This window comes from Podarcis cretensis (genome assembly GCF_951804945.1).
Source record: "Podarcis cretensis genome assembly, chromosome: 7".
In the NCBI taxonomy this organism is placed as follows: Eukaryota; Metazoa; Chordata; class Lepidosauria; order Squamata; family Lacertidae; genus Podarcis; species Podarcis cretensis.
The window spans coordinates 27,214,980-27,236,886 of NC_137176.1; the positions used below are offsets into that span (position 1 = coordinate 27,214,980).

The 21,907-nt window shown below is 45.6% G+C and overlaps 2 protein-coding genes across 4 annotated transcripts in view; one reads left to right on the top strand and one right to left on the bottom strand.

Moving 5' to 3' along the window:
* CDYL (chromodomain Y like) overlaps positions 1-21,907 on the top strand; it is a 401,628-nt gene that overhangs the window by 8,392 nt on the left and 371,329 nt on the right. The window lies entirely within an intron of this gene.
* Positions 11,022-20,874, bottom strand: LOC307220893 (uncharacterized protein). 2 transcript variants are annotated; one of them, XM_079985063.1, is made up of 5 exons: positions 20,609-20,874; positions 18,749-18,826; positions 16,658-17,225; positions 15,246-15,326; positions 11,022-14,603 (listed from the first exon to the last, which is right to left on the bottom strand). In XM_079985063.1, the coding sequence occupies exons 2-5, from the start codon at positions 18,803-18,805 to the stop codon at positions 14,158-14,160; spliced, it is 1,152 nt and encodes a 383-aa protein (XP_079841189.1). In that variant the 5' UTR covers positions 18,806-18,826; positions 20,609-20,874; the 3' UTR covers positions 11,022-14,157. The 2 variants fall into 2 exon arrangements, with proteins under 2 accessions (XP_079841189.1, XP_079841190.1); XM_079985064.1 differs by lacking the exon at positions 18,749-18,826.

Sequence of the window (21,907 nt, forward strand, 5' to 3'; positions counted from 1 at the left end):
TCACCAGCTGGTGCCTCCCACCATTCCTCTTTGTCCAACCAGTCCCTGACACTGGGATATGAAAAGGAAGCCAGTTTTTCTCAGTCCTGTCCTCAGCTGAATGCTCTCTAAGCATCTCTGCATGGATCTAAACTTATGTGCTTTGTAATGACTCACGGCACTTACACCACAAAAGGAACAAAAGAGTGGCAACGCCTTCCCAATGTGAGGTGCTGGGGAATACAGTAAGTAATGTGAAAGCTTTGCCAATAACATTACCGGCCACTCAGCCAACATAAGCAATTAAGGCAAAGGATAAAACAAAACTGTATCTAGCCAACATTGCCGATTGAAAGAATGAAGGAGCTTTTTATATATACAGTGGTACCTCAGGTTAAGTACTTAATTCGTTCCGGAGGTCCGTTCTTAACCTGAAACTGTTCTTAACCTGAAGCACCACTTTAGCTAATGGGGCCTTCTACTGCCACTGCACCGCCGCTGCACGATTTCTGTTCTCATCCTGAAGCAAAGTTCTTAACCTGAAGCACTATTTCTGGGTTAGCAGAGTCTGTAACCTGAAGTGTATGTAACCCGAGGTACCACTGTATATTTTTTTTGGTACAGTTGTACCTTGAATCCCGAACGCCTTGCAAGACAAACATTTTGGCTCCCGAACACCGCAAACCCAGAAGTGATTGTTCCAGTTTGCGAATGTTTTTTGGAACCCAAACATCCATCACGGCTTCCAATTGCCTGCAGGAGCTTCCTGCAGCCAATCAGAAGCTGTGCCTTGGTTCCAGAACATTTTGGAAGTTGAAGGGACCTCTGGAATGGATTCCGTTCAACTTCCGAGGTATGACTGCACATAGATGAGATGTATACAAAACTCTATGCATGCTCTGCTTGTTATATTTTGGTTAAGTACAAAATAATGACCAGCCTTCCCCTATTTTTTTTATCCGTATGTCCCTTCTATCTACACCAAACTGCATATCTGTATCACAGAGCATCTCCCTATCTCCACTTACCTGGGAGTAAGTTTGACTGAACTTATTTACCATACAGTGGTACCTCTGGTTACATACTTATTTCATTCGAGAGGTCTGTTCTTAACCTGAAACTGTTCTTAACCTGAAGCACCACTTTAGCTAATGGGGCCTCCTGCTGCCACTGTGCAATTTCTGTTCTCATTCTGAAGCAAAGTTCTTAACCCGTGGTACTATTTCTGGGTTAGTGGAGTCTGTAACCTGAAGCGTCTGTAACCCGAGGTACCACTGTATTTCTAAATAGATGCACATGTATAGGATAGTACGGTGGGGTGCCTAGACTGCCCTGAGCTATCCTAAGTATCTTAAAAACAAAAAACAGCAACTTAACTTTAATAATAATAACAATAATAAAGATGAATTATCCGAAGCAGATAATTGCACAAGCAATTCTGGGTGCAATGCAGTCAATCCACACAATTTGCCTCTAAGCTATAATTTTCAGGGCTCCCCATGTCGTTTCTGTGGTTTCATGTGATGGATGCTAATTAGCTCCCCCACTGTGTCACCATCTCTGTATCACAGCACTGATAACATATGTTTAGGAGGGTGATTAATATAGACGGCGTATTCACCTCATTTTACTTTGCTAGGGTTGTGGGTTGGTTTTTGTTTTGTTTTTTAAGTATTAAATGTGTGCCTCATAGAACTCACAATGCCAAGATAGACACAAAGACTGTTTGTGTGGAAAGTCAAGGAATCTAACTCAGTTTTATTTATTTTTTATTTTTGGCAGGAAGGGAGGTCTTGCGATAACCATGGCGACGTAACTTCCATGTACACAAATGCTTCAGGCAAACAAAAAGGAGTCTAAGAACATTAGGAAGAAGAGGGAAGTTGAACCTGCAATGAGGAATTGAACTTTAATGTGACAGGCACAAAATGAAGACTGTAATCCTTTCCAAAAAAAACCAGGGTAGAAATAGGAAATAAATGAAAGCTTTCTACACAGTGTGCAGAATGTATTGCTTTTATCCCAAGCAGCCATCGTCTATTTTTGTGTGAGGAGGAGGAGAAGTTTGCCAGTTCGCTGGGAAAACATTTTAAGCCCCCCAAATGTGATATAATGGGATGGGGTAGGAAGCTATTGTTATGTACAGAAGTTCTCACCCTGGGCCAGGAGGGGGATACTGTAGATAGTTTTCACTCAGGTCCACATATGCAAATAAGGAATTGAAAGTGACGTTCAGTGATTGGATAGTTACAGAAAGTTGCTACTGTTGCTTTGTACTGGAGCTCTATATAAGCAGGCTGGCTGAACCCTTCAGTTCAGTTCAGTTCTGGCCTGTGAATAAACAAGAGCTGTTTGAAGAATCGCTGTGTCGTCTGATATGTTCACCCACAACTTAACAGCTATACTTCAGGGGTGGGGAAGTGGTGGCCCTCCAAATGCTGTTGGACTACAACTCCCATCATCCATTGCCATTGACTAGGCTGGCTTTTGCTGTGGGGATCTGGAATCCATCAACATCCAGAGGATCACTAGCTCCCCATGTTTGCCATCCTTGATACCTAAGGGGAGCTCATGCCCATGGTGTTCCAAAATTTGAAATGTGCCCACCGGCCACCAAAATGGCAACCCCTTCTCTAGTAATCTAAAAAAAAACCCCAAAGGATAACTAAACTGTGCAGAACAAGGCGGTCCAACACACGGCCTGAGGGCCACATGCAGCCTTCAATGCCTTTTGTGGTGGCCCTCAGCAATATTTTACGCCCCTCCACAGCCCTCATGCTGCCTTCCCAAAGCCGGGTAAGTCAGGTGCTGTGTTTTGAGTCTTCCTTCTTCCCAAAGCCCAGGTAGAGGTTTTCCAGCTTTGGGAAGGAGGTGGGAGAGCTCTAGAAACCTGACAGAACTTTGTGCTTTCTTCCCATGGGTGCCAACTTGAATAAAATATTGGGGGGGCAAGTAAGTCCTGCCCAGCATAACCGATCACATGATGCGGTGTACGCACACCATTTAAATGGCAATGCTCACCAACTTTGGGGGGCAGTCCAGTCCCCTCAAATATTTTATGAGGGGAGCTGAAGCCCCTTCATCCCCTAGGAGTTGGCTCCTATGTTCCTTCTCAAAGCCCAGTGCCTTGTTTATCGGCTTTGGGAAGGCAGCATGAAGGCTGGGGGGGGGGGCACGTCAAATTTTGGCCTCACTCCCCACCCCACCCCCGCTGCCATATGCATGCAACCTGCAGGTTCCATGTCAAAGTACACTTGCAAAACACTTGGTATGAAAAGTTGGACCACCCCAGTGTAGAATATTTGGAAACTGGAATATAACGATGATTTCATTAAGATCGGGAACTGGAGTAAGAAAAACAATGGATTTAACTTGTGGCAGACTTGAAAGACAACAAGACAAGCTGTGTGATGTTGAACAGTTTAATGCACCTCAATATATAACATAAAATCACAAAATCATAGAACTGAAGAGTCAGAAGGGACCCTGAGGATCATCTAGTCCAAAGAAGGAATATATAGCTGAGCTATCCATTTTTCTGTGTTGCTTTATCGTGTCCTCCCTAAAAGAGGGCATGTGTTGCGGTGAGACCTAGAGACTGACCCCCTGTGTTGTGGGTGGGTTTGATTGGTATGCCACAACACCCAATTGGTAGGTCCCTCGATGTTGGGTTCAATCTGACCAATGGGACACAGTCCAAACAGATTGAGGGACCTATTGCACATGACCCAGAGCTTCCTCTTTTGGCTCGTGCATTCGGAACACCCGCCCACCTCTCCCTAATTTTAGGGCTTTGTGCGATTGACCTTGCTATGCTGTCGTGTGTCATCTGCCGTTGGGACAGGGGCACGGTAAGAATTTCCCCACTTGGCTGATTGGCTGTTGCCATTTGGGTTTCGCCTGATGTGTAGCAAATTGTCACAACTTGTAAGGTTGTGGATAGGCAGTGATTCAGGTGATAGGGATGGGGGAGCGGTCTCGCCATCCCTATGTGAAGGGTATTCCATTAAAGGAATCTAGGGACTCAACTGGTTTGGTCAACCCCTGAGAAGTGGTTGTGCCTGTACCTGTGTCCAGGGGGGCATCTGGGTGATGAACAGAGTCTGTACCTGGCTTTTCACTTTCCCAGGTGTTCACCCTTGGCTGCCCTTTGCTGGTGCCCTGGGTCAGCGCTGCCTGCAAGAGCGCAGCAAGCTAGTCAAACCAGAGCCTATGCAACCACTCACCTTCTGTAATCAATAAATTCTGCCAAAAACCAAAACTAAAATTTAAGTCATTTGTGAATTTATTTAGTGGGGAGGTCTCTGGATTTGAACACACAAATCAGTAACAAACCTTTCTTTCTACAAACAGGGTGAGGGTCAGGTTGTCCCTTTTTATCCTCCAGGCAACTCGGGATGCATGGTTCTCCCCTCTCCCATTTTCCTCTCACAACAGCCCTGTGAGGTAGGCTAGGCCAAAAGACAGACATTGTGCCAAGGTCACCCAGTTAACTCCATGGCTGATGTGAACCTGGGTCTCTCTTGTTTATCTCCAGCACACTAACCACTATAATGCACTGCTATAGGGGGCCACCAGGTGGCGCGTTGGAAGATGGCCGACAATAACATCTCTCTGACCCATACGAGGTATTTAAGGGGCTGCTATGGGAAGTATGCAGCCTTGCCTTCCCCCCCAGGATGTGGGGGACCCTGTCTTGCCAGCGGTGTTCACAATGCACTCCCTGATCCGAGAGATGGGAGTGCCGAACACTTGGCACGAGCCCTCGGTGAAGTCAGCTCTTCCTGACGCCAATTCCAATTAGCGCGTGCTGGTTGCTTCAGCTCGGAATTATAATTGGAAATATATGATTGGAAAGGAAGCTGAAGCACATACATCAAGTAAAGCTCAAGATAAGACTGCTGATTAATGGACCTCTGTGACCGGGAGTGACGGACGGATAAGTAAATCTTCTGATGAATCACCAGTAGGAGACTGTATGTTTGGAACGAAGGGGGGGTGGAGGAAAAAAACTTTTTTTCTTTACACAATGTGATATTAATAACCCTTCACCCCAGAAAGAAATAAGATCGTCGCGTTTTTATCAATCATAAGCAGGATTTTAAGAACTGTGTGGGGATGGATTACAACAGAAGAGAAGACTGGTGAACGGTGAGGAAGAGGAAAATTTTTATGATGCAGTTAAAAAATGGCGTCTCGCCAAGACAGGCTTGCTGGAGAAAGAAGGACAGGGGGGAGGAGAATCAGGATCGTTCGAAAGAGAAGGAGTGTTGGAATGTAAGTTTGACATGACAGAGCCCCCTGATTTGTTTGATATATCTGGCTAGCCTGAGGAAAAATAAAAGACAGACCAAAGGTTAACTTTGTTTATGGAAGAGACGAACAGAGGCTGTCCCTGAGAGAGATAGTTTTTGAAGAGTACAAAACCCACACAGAGACGCCAGTTTCCAGTCTGCTTGTGAGAACCATCAGAGATCACAAAGAAAGGAATATATGATAACAACAAGATGAGAAAGAAAGTAATAAAGGACTATCTGGATCGAACTGGATAGAACTGTCTAATTTAAAGCAGTAAAATATGTGATGCCTGGAGCTATCCGGAATTTTGGACTCGTGCCGAGCTTGATGTATGGGTACCCTTAACAAAATTTGGCTGTATAATCTGGAACTAATGTGATTTGAATAATGTGATGTGATTGGCCTGTTAATAAAAATTATTTTTAAAAAAATATATATAATGCACTGCTATAGATTAACAAATAAAAATAATGGATTCTCAGAGCCGCAGGGGTTTTTAGGGAAGAATACTTACAATGCTGGAAAGAATGCTTAGAGCCGGAAAGAATTGCCGGGGGAAGAAACTGTAGATGATGGCTTCCACAATGCCTTTCGCAACTCCTGCAGCAACGCAAGTGCAGTAAATGAGCTCTTGTTCGCTGAACAGAAAGGAGACCTTGTCACTGCTCTGACTACTGCAATTGCAATCAAAAGTCTACTTTGTGTAGTTAAGGAAATACCAGCTTTGGACGGATGTGTCAAGGAGCCGAGTTTGCTTTACCACTGAGGGCACCCCATGAAAAATTATTAGCAGCCAAGTCTAGTGTGGTGTGACAGCGGCTCTCGGTGCACGTGCAGAAAACTCCAATCCGCCTCCTCAGGCCTCCCTCGTAGCTCAGCCAACCTTGAAACCTGCCTTGGCAGTCTTTAGATCAGAGATTATTACAGCAAGCCTGCATCTTTTGCTGGGGTTACGTGCTGGGAATCCTGCTTGAATCACGTACAGTGGTACCTCAGGTTAAGTACTTAATTCGTTCTGGAGGTCCGTACTTAACCTGAAACTGTTCTTAACCTGAAGCACCACTTTAGCTAATGGGGCCTCCTCCTGCCGCTGCGCCGCCAGAGCCCAATTTCTGTTCTCATCCTGAAGCAAAGTTCTTAACCTGAAGCACCATTTCTGGGTTAGAGGAGTCTGTAACCGGAAGTGTATGTAACCTGAGGTACCATTGTACAGTCAAAACACATTGGGTTCAATGGCGGGTGGGATTGCCAAAGTCATTTTCCCTGGAAACCCACCCTCTTTCCTCCCCCTTTTCATTTATTTATTTTTTAAATTTCCACACATGTAAAGCTGAATGCACACAAGTTAAACACGCATAATAGCTCCCACAGAACGAGTTCTTCTGATTCTTAGCTAGACAGTATTATTTAAGAGTGCAGAATAACTGTTTTCCAAATCTCTGCAGCACTAGAAGAGACTTTAAACTGATTAAAAGAGCTCTCTTAAAAACACTTGAGTAACCTGATGTGTTTAACATGTGCTGAAAATTATGTAGCAACCAGGCATCTTCTTTTATTGCTAGAGGAATCCGGATTAAGAGAGCCCTTGAAAACTTCTGGAAGTGGGGACTCTTGTGTGAGCTTCCTTCCTTGTTGCAGGAATATTAATTGAGGTGAAGCTATTGAGGACAGGAAGGGGGGTTGGGTCCTATATCTCCCTACAAGCTAATGTGTTTTCAATGTCTTCAGTGGGACAGTAATTCAGTTTTTTGGAAAGCAGAGATCATTTAGCCTGCACCAGAACAGGTGATAATATTGTACTGCTAGGTGAGGAAAAGGTAATCTCTTGGGCCAAGTGAGGATTTTAGCTTTAATGGAGAGACATTCCCCCCCACCTCCCTTATAGCTCTGAGATAGCTACACAAAATTTCAGGGCAAATATCACTGATTTTTCCTGATCACGCTGAAAAATCCAGTTTAAATTGATTTCTTCTGTAATATGTTTGATGTAAGAGATTATTCCACACAAACTCCTGCAGTTTCTCATGATAGTTGAAGTAATAATAAGTGGTGGTCCCAGACATTTGTGGCCTCCAGGAAAAATACTGAAGTTCTTTAGGACTAAGGATAAGTTTATTTTGGATGTACATGCTAGTGCTCAGCTTGATTGCTTCCCTCCAAATTGTAAAGATTATGTAAAATTTGTGTTTGTTGCATCTTACACAGCATTTGTTTTGAACATGACACATAGAAAACTATGCAAACGTTCTTCATTTTGATCTCATTACATCACTCTAAAGTAATCATCATCTTTGCAAGGGAAGGACTGGAGCTCCATGGCAGAGCACACACAGAAGACCCCAAATTTAATCCCCAAGATCTCTAAGCAGAGCTAGGGGGAAACCTCTAGGAAAACCTGAATGGCTGCTGCCAGTTTGTGTAGGGAGCTAGACCATAGGTAGGCAAACTAAGGTCCATGGGCTGGATCAGGCCCAATTGCCTTCTGGATCCAGCCTGCGGATGGTCTGGGAATCACTGCATGGATCGCCAGCGTGCGTGTTTTTTCCCTCTGCCTCCCTCTCCCTCACACGACAGCGGTGGCGCCTCGTCCCCCCCTCCTCCTGGCTTCTCCCTGCCCTGCCTAGAGGAGGAAGGGGGCTGGGCTTTGTTGGTGCCAGCAGCAGCAGCGCTCGAGCTGCCGCCATTTTAAGCAGCCCCTCTCTGGAGCCCTTTCGCACGCCACTCATCGTCCCTCCGCCACTGCCGCTGCCAGCCCCTGCTGTTCGCAAGACACAGGTAAGCAGCCACCGGGGCTCATTGTGCTCTTGCATCATTTGTTTTTTCAAAATATAGTCCGGCCCCCCACAAGGTCTGAGGGACAGTGGACCGGCCCCGTGCTGAAAAAGTTTGCTGACCCCTGAGCTAGACAGACCATCAGCCAGATTTAGTATAAGGCAGCTCTGTGTGTTCATAATTGAAGTGATAGGTAATGGGGCCCTTTATATGTCCAGCTGTCCTTTGTCAACAACAAATTGTTGCTGTTTTTGTGTTGAATATATGCTATATGGTAATTTATGGACCTAATAGATATCTAAAGCCATTTGCACATAACAAAATATGCATTTTATCAAAGTAATTGATATAGAAATGAGCAAACCAGTGATATTTTAGGGAGCAGGCGGGGAGCCTACACAACACAAAACACTGTTGCTATATGTAGGTTTTATTTTATTTGTTTCTTATCTTATATTTTGGAAATGTACATCCAGTTGTTGTTTTTCTTTAAAAAAATTTCGGGAGGCCGCGAGAGAGTGGGGCCCTAAGCTATAGCTTGCTTATTTTATATGTAAATCCAGTACTGGGAAGAGGATTAAATAAAGATGAGAGAGGCACTTGCCTTTTGGTGCCCCCTTCTGGAATAGGAGGAGAGTGGAAATCAGTGAATGTTACCAAAAACTCTTCCAGACTTTAGAGCAGAGGTTTTCAACCTTTTTGAGTCCATGGCTCCCTTGACCAACTACCTTCTTTCTGCGGCACCTCTGTGGGGCTCAGGAGCCCAGTTATGTTACCCCTTGTCTGCCAAGCTGGCAGCCGCTCACCCTTTTTTGAACACCCTTGTGGAGTGTTCCCTCAGTCTCCTCTCCTTGGGGAAGCCAGAGATGCGAGAGGGAATAAAAGGAGGGGAGGAAATAGGAACAGAGGCCACTGTTGCTCACGGCACCCCTGACCATCATTCAAGGCACCCCAGGGTGCCATGGCACACTGGTTTAAAACCTCTGCTTCAGAGAATTACATGCTGTTCTGATTTTTTTGTTTGTGGGTCCTTAAAAGCAGCAAAGCACGATCAAAACTGTGTTGGAGTTATCTGAGCGTAAGCATGAAACGTTTCCTTTGCAGAACCTTGAATCTCAAGTTGCTGCTTTGGGGCTAGCGATGGGGCTAAAATGGTTAAGGAAACTGCAAAATAATGTTGACAAGGCGGCTTGAGCAGATATTCCTTCTTTCCTTCTGGAACCTCAGTGCTCAGATGCACTCCCATGCAGTTTTCATCCACAAAGCTTTTCATCCAGGGGTTGGGCAAAGTGTAACCTTCAACCTTTCGGGCTAGTGGCAAGGGAGGGGGGAAATGGGGAAACAGACTGGAGAGTTAGCAATAGATGGTAGTGGCACAGAAGAGGGGAGGTGACAGAGTGCTCTGCCTATTTTTGCCTCTGGCCCAGCGCACTACTAGCTTGCAGGGACACACACAGAGAGACACCCCCCACTCCCCAAAATGCACCCCACAGCAGAACCCCACTTCTGCACTAAGCTAACACTCGCTGCTTAAGTGCCCCAACTGCCTCTGTTTTCTGGTACCTGTCCCTGGTAAATCACACGCCCTTTGGAACACTTGTTAACATGTTGGGTTTAATCAGGCCACAACTTAACGAGTCTCCATGAATTTAGCTACACAGAGGGGAGACGAACCTAGAGGGTCTGACAACCCACCGGCTGGGGGAAGCTGCAGGGAGTAGAGGCCCCAAGTGTGAGATGACTGACTAACAGGAAAACATATAAACAACCTGAAAGCAAATCAGGATGAGTTGTCCTGTCTCTGCAAATGAATGGGGACAAATGCTCGGCAAAGACGGGATATCATCTAACCTTGAAACCTTTGTGTCTTCCCTACCACCACTACACTTAACTCCCCAGTGCAAATAGTAAATATGACTGAATGTTTCTGAATTGTGAGGTAATAATAATAATTCATACCCCACCCATCTGACTGAGTTTCCCCAGCCACTCTGGACAGCTCCCAACAGAATATTAAAAACATGATAAAACATCAAACATTAAAAACTTCCCTTAACAGGGCTGCCTTCAGATTTCTTCTAAAAGTCAGATAGCTGTTTATTTCCTTGACATCTGACGGGCGCCACTACCAAGAAGGCCCTCTGCCTGGTTCCCTGCAACCTCACTTCTCGCAGTGAGGGAACCGCCAGAAGGCCCTCAGAGCTGGACCTCAGTGTCCGGGCTGGATCATGTGGGTGGAGATGCTCCTTCAGGTATACTGGGCCAAGGCCATTTAGGGCTTTACAGGTCAGCACCAACACTTTGAACTGTGCTCGGAAGCATACTGGTCAGGTATGAGGCGACAGATTAGTGCCACTCCGTTTGGCCTCCTCTGGGCAGAGTTCTGTACCCAAGCAGACTCATCACACCAGTGTGGTTGCAGATCCCGTGTGTGCCCCCAACAGGTCTTCATGCTCCCTTCCTTTCTAGCTGCCTGCACCTAAGTTGGGTTGTCTTCCCCACCATTAAAGGTAAAGGGACCCCTGACCATTAGGTCCAGTCGTGGCCGACTCTGGGGTTGCAGCGCTCATCTCACTTTATTGGCCAAGGGAGCCAGTGTACAGCTTCGGGGTCATGTGGTCAGCATGACTAAGCCGCTTCTGGCAAACCAGAGCAGCGCATGGAAACGCCAGAGCGGTACCTATTTATCTACTTGCACTTTGACATGCTTTCGAACTGCTAGGTTGGCAGGAGCAGGGACCGAGCAACAAGAGCTCACCCCATTGTGGGGATTTGAACCGCCGTCTCGGCAAGTCCTAGGCTCTGTGGTTTAACCCACAGTGCCACCCGCGTCCCTCACCATTATCCCTCCCTTGATTCGCCTTGCATCCCTTGCCTGAAGCAGGTTGGAATACTTAACCCTACTTAAACCACATCCAATGAGCATGCAGCCTGCTGATAACACATCATGCAGAAAGAGAGAGGGAGGCAAATTTGATTTGAAACAAAGTTTTTATGAAGCAGGGTTTATAATACAAGCAAGCAAAGACATTTGCCATTACAAAAGAAAGCTAAAATACCATTCTAACCTAGGATAACCCTTGTATTTCTCGACACAACCCTTGCCTGGCATCTTGCTGAAACAAGGGACCTAGCACACCTGTCAAATCCATGGTAAGCACAATTCTCATCGATTGCTTTTTTGTAGACAAAAATAATTTGCTCCCCATTCTCCAAAGGTCTGTGGTATGGCCTCTCCACAACTGCTTAAGCCCACTAATTCACCTGTTAATTCTATCCAACAAGTCAAAACTGGCTACCACTCTCAACTGGGTTGCCACTCTTTCAAGAAGTTATAGGTATTGTGTGCCTTTACGTATCTAGTCCCAGTGGTCTTAACATGTTTTAAACTGGCTTGCTGCTCCACGCATCTGCCAAGGACTAGGGGGCATACTGTACGGCAGAAGTGGGGAACTTTCGGCCCACCAGATGTTGCTGAACTACAACTCCCATCATCCCTAGCAATCATGGACAAAGGCCAGGGACCATGGGAGTTGAAGTTCAGAAACATCTGGAGGGCCAAAGTTTCCCCACACCTGCTGTCGGGCTTAAGCAGCCCCAAACAGGGCAAAAGTCAGTCCTGTAGGATATCTCCGCTGCCCCATGCGATCCAACGATATTCCCTAGCACAAAGCTTTCCAAACTGTGTGTCACGACACATTAGTGTGTTGACTGCAGTGTGTAGGTGTGTCGCACAAATTCTCCCTGTTCTCCTCCCAGGGTTAGTTTAACCTCCGGTTTGCTAGTAAAACTGAATTACTGTGTCGCGAAATGATGCGCGTCTAAAAAGTATGCCACCAACATGAAAATCTTTGGAAAGCTCTGCCCTAGCACATACGCAATAATCTTGGGTGTCTGCAAATGGCGACAGAGATAAACAGCAGTGAGGAAGTTATCTTCTGGTAAAAACTGCCCAGTTGTTTTTCCCTCACTGAAAGATCCCTGGAAGTAAGTTTTAAAGCCACTCATGCACTGTGGCTTCCATGTTCCAACTGTAGCATTTCCTAAAGATCCTGAAGACCATTACTTTGGGTATCTCTAAGCCTTCTCTGTATTCGCTGCATGCCACTAAGCCATGCACCTTTGTCTTACACAGTTACTTCCTGCAGCGATTATAGAACGGCAGGCATGCTCATGCGATGCGCTGAGTGTCAACAACCAAGATGGGAGTTGCGCCAATCCCCATTTATTGCTGCTAGTCCAACAGGCCAGTGGAACTGGCACAGGTTACAAAAACAAAAGCCGGGGGGGGGGATTAAGAGAGCCACCCCCACACTCACTAGATGGTACCTCTCCTGTGAGATACTTTGCTCCCTTACTTCCTTTGCAGTGCTACCACCGAGCAGAGATGTTGTCCAGAAGCAAACAAACAGAACTCTTGCTTCCCTTCCTCTGATCACATCACCCTCCCCTTATGTTGTTGTACTGAATCCCTACTGATCTCGACAACCAACACTTAGCTTTTAGTTATTACGCCATGGCATTGTTTCAGCCAGAAAGTCTCCCACCTCTCATGTGGGCCCCATTGGCATTATAAGAGAAGGGAGATGTTAAGTTCCGGCACCTAGAAAAATAGCCCTGCATTTAACACTCTCCACCTCCAATTCCCATGTATCTTGTTTTTACCCTCATTCACCTATGCAAGCTCATCTGAAATCAGCCTGCATGGCATCTTCCGTGTCCTGCTGTTCTCCAGGTCGAATGCACGCCTCGCCCTACCTTCCGCTGATGAAGTCCTTCCACCTTCCACCTTCTCAGCCTCGTTTTTAAATCCATCTGTAACTTCTCCTTGCAACACCCATCTCACCTACTCAACATAAACATCCGAGGGCCAGGTCTGCACCATGGTTTTCAAAGCCTGTATCTACCAGTGACATCAAGACATGCCAATTCCTCACCTCCCTACACTGCAGATGGACCACGGAAGCCAGGCCATAGCTGTGCAGCGGATGTCATGCTTTCAGCCAGGAAAGGAAATGTTCTGACTTCTATGTATTACAAAAGCGATGATTTAGGAGGAAGGGGGATGAAATGGATGTTTTTTCTTCCCACTTCCTATTAAGCAGAAAAGGACCAAGCCTTAGCCATGGCATGTTGATGCACGGAAGTGTCCAAAACCCTATGTTTAAGGACTGCATTACTGTTCTGGTCTATACTTCAACTAGCTTATGGTTAGCATTAAATAAATGTTTGATATTAATTTATATTATATCCCCACCCTACATGATACACAATTTCATGTATTATGTCCATAGTATATGCCCATCCTCTTTATCCTGTTTGCATAGAAGAAAGCTGGACCCACCTATCAAAAGAGGACAAAGAAACCAAGGAGAAGAGGGAAGCACAGAATTGTAGAATTGGAAGGGGTCCTGAGGGTCATCTAGTCCAACCCTCTGAAATGCAAGAATCTCAACACATGGTCCCCCATCCGATTTGAAACCATAACGGACCCTGCTTAGCTTTGCAAATGTGCTAGCAAGCTTTATTGTTGCACCACTGGAAGAACCACTGTTGATCTCACCCCAACCATTGCATGTTTATGCCTCCTCCCAGACGATAACAGGGTGTTTTTAATTAAAACAGGGGGCAAGGAGTTTAAAACTTAAATGACGTTTCATGGAATACAAAATTTTAAAAAAGGAAGATGTGGAGGGGGTGGTGGCATTGGCCATCAACACAATTAGGCGAGGACCCATTAAGTTTTTTAGCACCTAAGTGTCTAACCCACAGGGCCAATAAGGAACCAGATAATTAATCTTGGTGTCTTTGGAACGTATGCTACAAAACAGTCTTCTGGAGCATCTAAATCCAAAAACTTAAGAGTACAACGCTATGCATAACTACTCAAAAGTAAGTCCCATTGAGTTCAAGGGGGCTCGTTTTCAGGAGAATGGGTACACGACTGAGGCTTCAGTAGCATATATTATGCCTCACTGTTTATGTCCTATTCTAAGCATTAGAAACTCCAGCCGTTAATACAAATGCCTTTGGGTGTAGGCTCTCAATATATTGTTCCAGTAGCACCCAGCAACTTTAACTAGAAAACCCTCTTCTTCAGTAGTACAGTTAAGGGCTGTACTTCTGTGGTCTCCGCCTGTGGTTCACCCGGGGCACCAGTGTCCTCCTGGGGACACCCGAACGGGAGGGGGGAGAGATAGCGGAGCGTGGCCGAGGGTGCCACGAGGGTGCAGGGGACACCGGCGTCTGCTCGACGGACTGCATCTGCACCAGCGATTCCAGCAGTTCTGTCTGGCGATGCATGATGGCAATGATTTGCGCCGTGTCTGCCCGGTCCCTCTCACGGTCCTGAAGGTCTGCGGTGGCATACCGGTTCAAGGAAGACAGGATTCTGTCAGTTGCGGTCTGTACCCTCCTGTCTGCTATTCGTGACAATTCCATGACCAAGTCGTTCCTGGTTTTTCTTTGGCGCTTTCGGACTCTGGTCAGCCGCCCTTCGGAAGACAGAGTCGGGCAGTTGGGCAGCAGAGCCGACGAAGGGGCCACCGTTGCATCTGAAGATAGACAGGCGCGCACGCACACACACACACACACACACAGCCATATATTAAAAAGGAGAGTGCACATTGCAATGTGATACAAAAGGACTCTGGGTAGGTTAAATACCATACTAACAAAATGAGTTCAGTGATGTATTTACCCATTCTCCACCCCGCAGTTATGTTTTATTAAGTTTCAACATTTTTAACGGATACAATCAAAACACAATTTCATCTTTTCTCTTATTTTTCCATGTTGTTGTTTCTCCCCTTCTGCTGTACCCGATCTTCTATTAAATCATAACCACAATATTATAATCTAATTACTTCTGTTGCTGATAGCTCAAATCTTGCAAGTTCATCATACTATAATATTTCTTTAAATGGTCTGAAAAAGGCATCCATTCTTATGTAAAACACTCATAATTAGATTGTCTTAATTTTGCCAGTTCTGCATAGTCTATTATCTTACTTATCCATTCTTCCTTGGTTGGGACATATAGAATCCTGCTGTTGCTAAATACATAAACAACTTTAACATGGGTAGGGGGATTTCTGTCCCTATAATACCGAACAGAAACACTTGGGGGGGGGGGGTTATACACTCATTTTAAACTGGGTTTTTTTTATCTCGTCATGTTATCATTTCATATTTACCCATTCTTGAACCTTTGGTTGATGAGCTGCCAGGATTACTGAGGAACATAGAGGAGAGGGATGGAGCTGGATGATCAACTTCTAGCGGGAACGAAAAAAGATGTGTGAATTAATATGTTTTATACATATGAAGAGGCCTGCTGGGTCAGGCTAGGGCTGGGCGATATCTGGTTTTCAATATTGTGATATATCACCAGCTAAACATCACAATATACCTATAAGGTGGTACCTCGGGTTTCAAACATAATCCGTTCTGGAAGACTGTACGAGTTCCAAAACGTTCGAAAACCAAAAACTCAAAACAGAAGCCTCAAAACAGAAAACTCAATATGGAAGCCGCGTTTCATGTTTGACTTCCGAGGCGTGTTCGAATACGGAAGCATTTACTTCCGGGTTAAGAACAGTTTCAGGTTAAGTATGGACCTCCGGAACGAATTAAGTACTTAACCTGAGGTACCACTGTACACACACCCACATCATGATTCGCAACATATTGCCAGGTCAAAAATGATGAAATCAATATCATGATATGGACTTCAAACCGGTTTTGGATGGTGTATCAATATATCGCCCAGTCCTAGATCAGACCAAAGGCCCACCTGGTCCAGCATTTCGTTCTCACATTAGACAACCAAATACCTATGAAAAGCTTAGAGTAGCATAAGTACACAAGCACTGTCCTGAACTAGAAGCAGCAGCATACTCCCAGGGAATGGCCTGAAGGAACAGGCCACATAAGAATGGCCTACTATTCAGAAGCATTGCTGCCGCCAACTTTGGAGACTGACCATAGACATCATGGCTTGGAGCCATGGATAGCCCTCTCCTCCACCCCATTGCTGAAACCAAGCTTGTCTGTTCAGTGCTTGGGTGGGAGACCGTTTGAGCACCACCTGCCCCTTGGGTTCCATAAAGACAGGACATAAATGTAAGAAAACATAATAAATAAACACAGCTACAGCGCAGGCGGACCAATGCACAGAATCTCACAAGGTGCAACATCTGAAGGCAGCATCTGTTCAGGGAGGTTTTTAAGGCTTGACGTTTTACAGTGGTACCTCAGGTTACATACGCTTCAGGTTACACACCCCGCTAACCCAGAAATAGTCCTTCAGGTTAAGAACTTTGCTTCAGGATGAGAACAGAAATTGTACTCCGGTGGCGCGGCAGAAGCAGGAGGCCCCCATTAGCTAAAGTGGTGCTTCAGGTTAAGAACAGTTTCAGGTTAAGAACGACCTCCGGAATGAATTAAGTACTTAACCTGAGGTACCACTGTACTGAGTTTTTATTATTTTGTTGGGAGCCGCCCAGAGTGGCTGGGGCAACCCAGTCAGTCAGCCTGGGCGACGTATAAAAAATAAAATTATTATCATTGCTACAATTTTCTCCCAGGCACAAAGCAGAGTTCTTACTTGCTGCTGGCCAAGACATGCTTGCAGGCTTCGCGGAGACGGCCCTTGTCATGTAGAACATGGGACTGGGTGTGGCAGAGTCGGAGATCTCCACGGCGATCTGCGTGCATGGGGAAAACTGATCCGGACTCTCGCTATAGTCCTCGGGCACCACGGGTGCGGCTCCTTCCGCCAGGGGACACGGGGAATTGGTATCCCCTGATGACTCCTCCGGCAGAGCAGCGTGTGGTAGCCTCCTTGGGGGCTGGAAGCCAGAATCGCCGGCCAATATCCTATCGAGCTGCTCATAGAAAGGGCACGTCATGCGCCCGCCCAGCGAGGAGGGGTTGTCCTTGGCCTTTTTGTAATCCCTCCGCATTGTTTTAGTCTTGGTTCGGCACTCTTGGGCAGTACGCTCGTGTCCCCGCTTGGCCATCTCGCTTGCAATGACTTGGAACGTGTCCATATTTCTGTAGCTGCTCTGAAGCAGCTTCTGGATCTTCTGCTCTCCCCATATATCCAGGAGGTCAATGACCTCGGTGTAGGCCCAGTTGTTTCCACGGCGGCTCATTGTGTTGAAATTAACAACCTATAAAATAATAATAATAATAATAATAATAATAATAATAATAATAATAATAATAATAATAATTTATATTCCGCCCTCCCCAGCTGAAGCCGGGCTCAGGGCGGCTAACAACAATAAAATAGTACAACATTCAAAAATCATTTCATTATAAAATTAATTCAAATCAAATTGATGGCAACCATTGGGCTAGAGTTCTGTGAACATTGCCAAGGAGGGACTCAGGCTGCGCCCTGACCAAAGGCCTGGTGGAACAGCTTGGTCTTGCAGGTCCTGCGGAAAGATGTCAAGTCCCGCAGGGCCCTAGTCTCTTGTGACAGAGCGTTCCACCAGATCGGAGCCACAGCCGAAAAAGCCCTGGCTCTAGTTGAGGCCAGCCTAAGCTCTCTGTGGCCTGGGACCTCCAAGATGTTTTTGTTTGAAGACCGTAAGTTCCTCTGTGGGACATACCAGGAGAGGCGGTCCCGTAGGTACGAGGGTCCTAGGCCGTATAGGGCTTTAAAGGTTAAAACCAGCACCTTAAACCTGATCCTGTACTCCAGGATATACCCAGCTGGTATAGCACCGGATGAATGTGAATGTAAATTTACGGAGGGGGAGAAATGGCAGATTGGGTGACGTTGAGTCTCAAGGGGATGCAAGATCATCTTGTCTAACTCCCTGCAACGCTGGAATATGCAGCAATTGGCATTACAGTGGTACCTCAGGTTACAGACGCTTCAGGTTACAAACTCTTCAGGTTCCAGACTCCGCTAACCCAGAAATATTACCTCAGGTTAAGAACTTTGCTTCAGGATGAGAACAGAAATCGTGCAGCAGCGGCACGGCGGCAGCAGGAGGCCCCATTAGCTAAAGTGGTGCTTCAGGTAAGAACAGTTTCAGGTTAAGAACAGACCTCCAAAACGAATTAAGTTCTTAACCCAAGGTACCATTGTATCAGCACCATGCTCTAACCAACTGAGCTATCCACCCCTCTAGAGTAGTGGGGTACTTCCACCCCCCAATCCTTAGCCGATAATATGTCAAAAGCCATTTTTATGCTTTACATTAAATTACTGCTCTTATTATTGCTATTTCTATTCTTAAAATAAATTTGTATGCCGCCCCTTACCCGTAGGTCTCAGGGTGGATTTACAACACAACGTTATAATATAAAAGCACAAAATACACAATTGAAACAATTAGCAATGCTAATGTATGCAAACTGATAAAAAGTACATTCCCCAACCAAAGCCCCTAAACAATCTCCCACTCCACAAATACAAAAATCCAAATTAACATATTACATCTTAAAACAATTTAAAACACACACACCCCGGTTAAAACCCCATCCCCCCATTAAATAAACTCACACTGAATTATCCATTACTCTACTGCAGTTTGCAAATTGTGGGTTAATTTTTTTATAGAAAATACAGTATGTTTGAAAGAATATGATGAATGTGTATGACGTTAATAACGTGTCAAGTTAAAATATGAATGGTGAGGAAAGATCCAACGCATTCAAAAATTGAAAGTCTACTTACAAACTGTATTTCGGTCTTATTAGTTATTGGGTTGTTGTTGTTTTGTTTTTCAATCATTGGTGAATTTGCTCCGGACTCCTGGGAGTTCAAAACAAGCAGATCAATGATCAAAACAGTGGTCAGTACAAAGAAACATGAAAAGAAATTCTACTTTTATTAGAACAGAAGAACAGCCCAACGGGATCAGACCAACAGCTCATCTACTCCAGCCCTCTGTTTTCACAGGGACCATCCACATACCCATGGGAAGCCCACAAGCTGGACGTGAGCACAACAGCGATATTTTGTCCTGCAGTTTCCAGCAACTACAATTCAGAAGCATAATACCTCTGACCATGGAGGCAGAATATAGCCACTGTAGCAAGTAGTCATATTTTATTTTTATTCTGGGTCATTTTTCTTTCCTCCCTCCAACACAACCCTCATCTTGAAGATATTTACTTTAGGACTGGGTGATCTACCGGTGATCATCCAAAACCGGTTCGAAGTCCATATTGCGATATCGGTTTCATAATTTTTGACCTGCCAGTGTAACACAAGTCATGGTATGTGTGTGTGCGCGCGCGTGCTATGCAAAAAATAACAATTTGGGGGAAACCGTGAAGCCAGCCAATGCCTCTATATAGCTCCATCCTGATTTCAAACGCTGTGATACACAGATATATCGCGATGTTGCAAAACCGGATATCGCCCATCCCTACTTGACTTACAAGTCCAAATGTTCCTATGGAGTTAAATTCCAAACAGGACTTCAAAGTTTGGTGCTTAAAGATGTGTCCTGCAGCCCAAGGGTAGTGTGTTCACACAACACACTGTTAAAACAAGGCAGCGGTGGCCATCGACTGGGATGGTTTCAAAAGGTGGTTAAACAAATTCATGGAGGACAATGGCTGTGTACCGGAGGTGGGATGTCTCTGAATAGTAATTGCTGGTGAGCCCAAGTGGGGAACAGGTTGTTGCGCTCATGCTTTGCTTTAGGCTTTCCAAAGGAAGCTGGTTGGCTCCCAGGAGCAATTCCCTGGCCTCCCATCATTGCCATCACTGTGGCTTACCAAGAGGGAGAGAGGCAAGGGAGGGAGGATGTTGGTGTAAGTTGACTTCACTGGGCTGCCTGGGCAGTGCTGGCCTCCCTGGCACTTTGCCACTCCGTGTACATAGCAGTGACACCAATTGTGAGAGGCCATGCAAGAACTGAAACCCATGGCCTGCTCCCCTTGGCTACTGGGCAAATAGAGGACCCTTGACTAGATGGGCCTTTGGTCTGATCCAGCAAAGCTCTTCCTGTATTAATTGCCTTTTCCTGCAGTATATTGCTTGAAAAATGAGTTTTTCCTGTAACGGAAGCGCTAACTTCGGGAAAGAAATTAAGCTCTATACAGCGCTGATCTTAAATGAATGCTCACAAACAAACCCAGCAAAACCACAGCATCTTTAACTCCAAACATCAAGTTAACACAAACCTGCACAGGGAGGGATACAGGGATCTCGTACTATTTAGGCCAACCATTGTTTTGCAACGCTTCTTAAAAGCGGTTGGAAAATGCAGAACACATCGCAGATGCTGCACTCATTTAACGTAATACGGGTCGAATCCCCTCTAGATTCAAGTGCACGGGAATGGGGAAACAAATCATACAGTGAAATAAAGCGAGGTAAATATGCACCGACTCCTCTTTACTAGGGACAGAAGCAACGATTTGAAAACCGAAGAGGGAAGTATGCACAAAGTACGAGGTTTAACGCGCGCACAAGGCAATATACTGTATTACGGAGCGGCTGTGCTTTTGTCTTCCAGGAAGGAGCCCAGCAAAACCCCTCCTCCGGTTTTCATGCTCAGGGTCGGCCATCAAAGAAATCTACCTTTGTTACCCATGGGTAAAAGTTTTGCGCAGATCCATCAGCGAGAACTTCGGGTCCTTGCGCCCCTGCGAAATCATCCGCCGCCGCCACGCGACAGAAAACCTTGCGCACGCAAGCTTAGGCGAGGGGAGACAGGCAGGATCTCCCCCTCTGCTCCCCTCCGCAGGGGAGCTAAACCAGGATGGCTTCCCTTGGTCCCGATCTGCTTCCGCTCCTCCAAGCCCTTCCCTGCTTTTCTCACCAACTTCCCAAGCCAAGGCTGCCTTGCAGATACCCAAGACCCCTCCTACCAAAAGCGCTAAGGGAGCATGTGCAAATGGCCTCGGAGCAGGACTGCGAGATGGTTTCCTTCATCCCTGTTACACTTGAAAGTTACCACACCTTTCCACTTTTCTTTTCTTTTTTGCAATAGTTTTTATTGTAAAAAATTATCACATTACCAAATACATAACCATATGTAGGGTTTTCTTTGTTCAACTGATGGAATATCATGGCAAAACTGACCAGAAAGCTCAGGAACTAAGAAGACAACAACTTCAAGAAAGAATGGGGGGGGGGGATTTACAATTTATTTAGGAGACCACTGTAAGCAGATGAAAACATTAGCAGGATTTTAATAACACTTGTAATGTAACGATTACAATAGATAACATGGAAAGATGTAAAATATGGATTAGGTAATAATAATACGCAGGTGAAAATGTTGACAATGGGACCGATGGCGGGAGGTCGAGGGATTCAAAGAAACGCCTTTCCACTTTTCGAGTCGGTCCTTTCATGGCTTGAGACCCGGGCACCCGAGAGATTTATTATCTCCATGCGCACTTTAAGATTTTATTCCGAGGGGTACCAAGTAGCAGCGCTTCCCCCTAGAGAATTGCCCAGGCACCTGCACCCTGATGCCGTTTTGGCACCAGGCAATTTTTCCAGCTCTCTTAATCTGTTCTGGTTTAAACTCATTTTTATCAAGATTTTTCACACCGCTTTTAAGGTTTTATTACATATCATAAATTCATTTTACTTCTTTGTTGCAGGGTGCCTTGAGAACACGCTTATAAGATGGCATATATATATTGGAAATAAGTGTGCATCTTGCAACGTTCAAGGTTTCCTTGGTCCCGTGCGGGGGCTTCATCACATGAGATAACAGCATAGGATCGGGCCCTTCTTCTCTGTCCACCCAGAAGTAGACGTCAACTCATCTGTACTCAGAGTGGATTTACTGACGTTGATGGCTAACACTGAAATTCAGGGACCTATGCCACTCAGGCGCATTCATTTCAAAAAGAATCTACTCTG

What these genes read in the sequence shown, in the direction of transcription:
- LOC307220893 (XM_079985063.1), bottom strand. Translation starts at nt 18,805, where the DNA reads ATGATTGAAAAACAAAACAACAACAACCCAATAACTAATAAGACCGAA. An exon ending in CATGTCTTGGCCAGCAGCAA is followed by an intron (nt 15,327 to 16,657) that starts GTAAGAACTCTG and finishes CGTTCCCGCTAG; the next exon opens with AAGTTGATCATCCAGCTCCA. An exon ending in AACCAAAGGTTCAAGAATGG is followed by an intron (nt 14,604 to 15,245) that starts GTAAATATGAAA and finishes GTCTATCTTCAG; the next exon opens with ATGCAACGGTGGCCCCTTCG.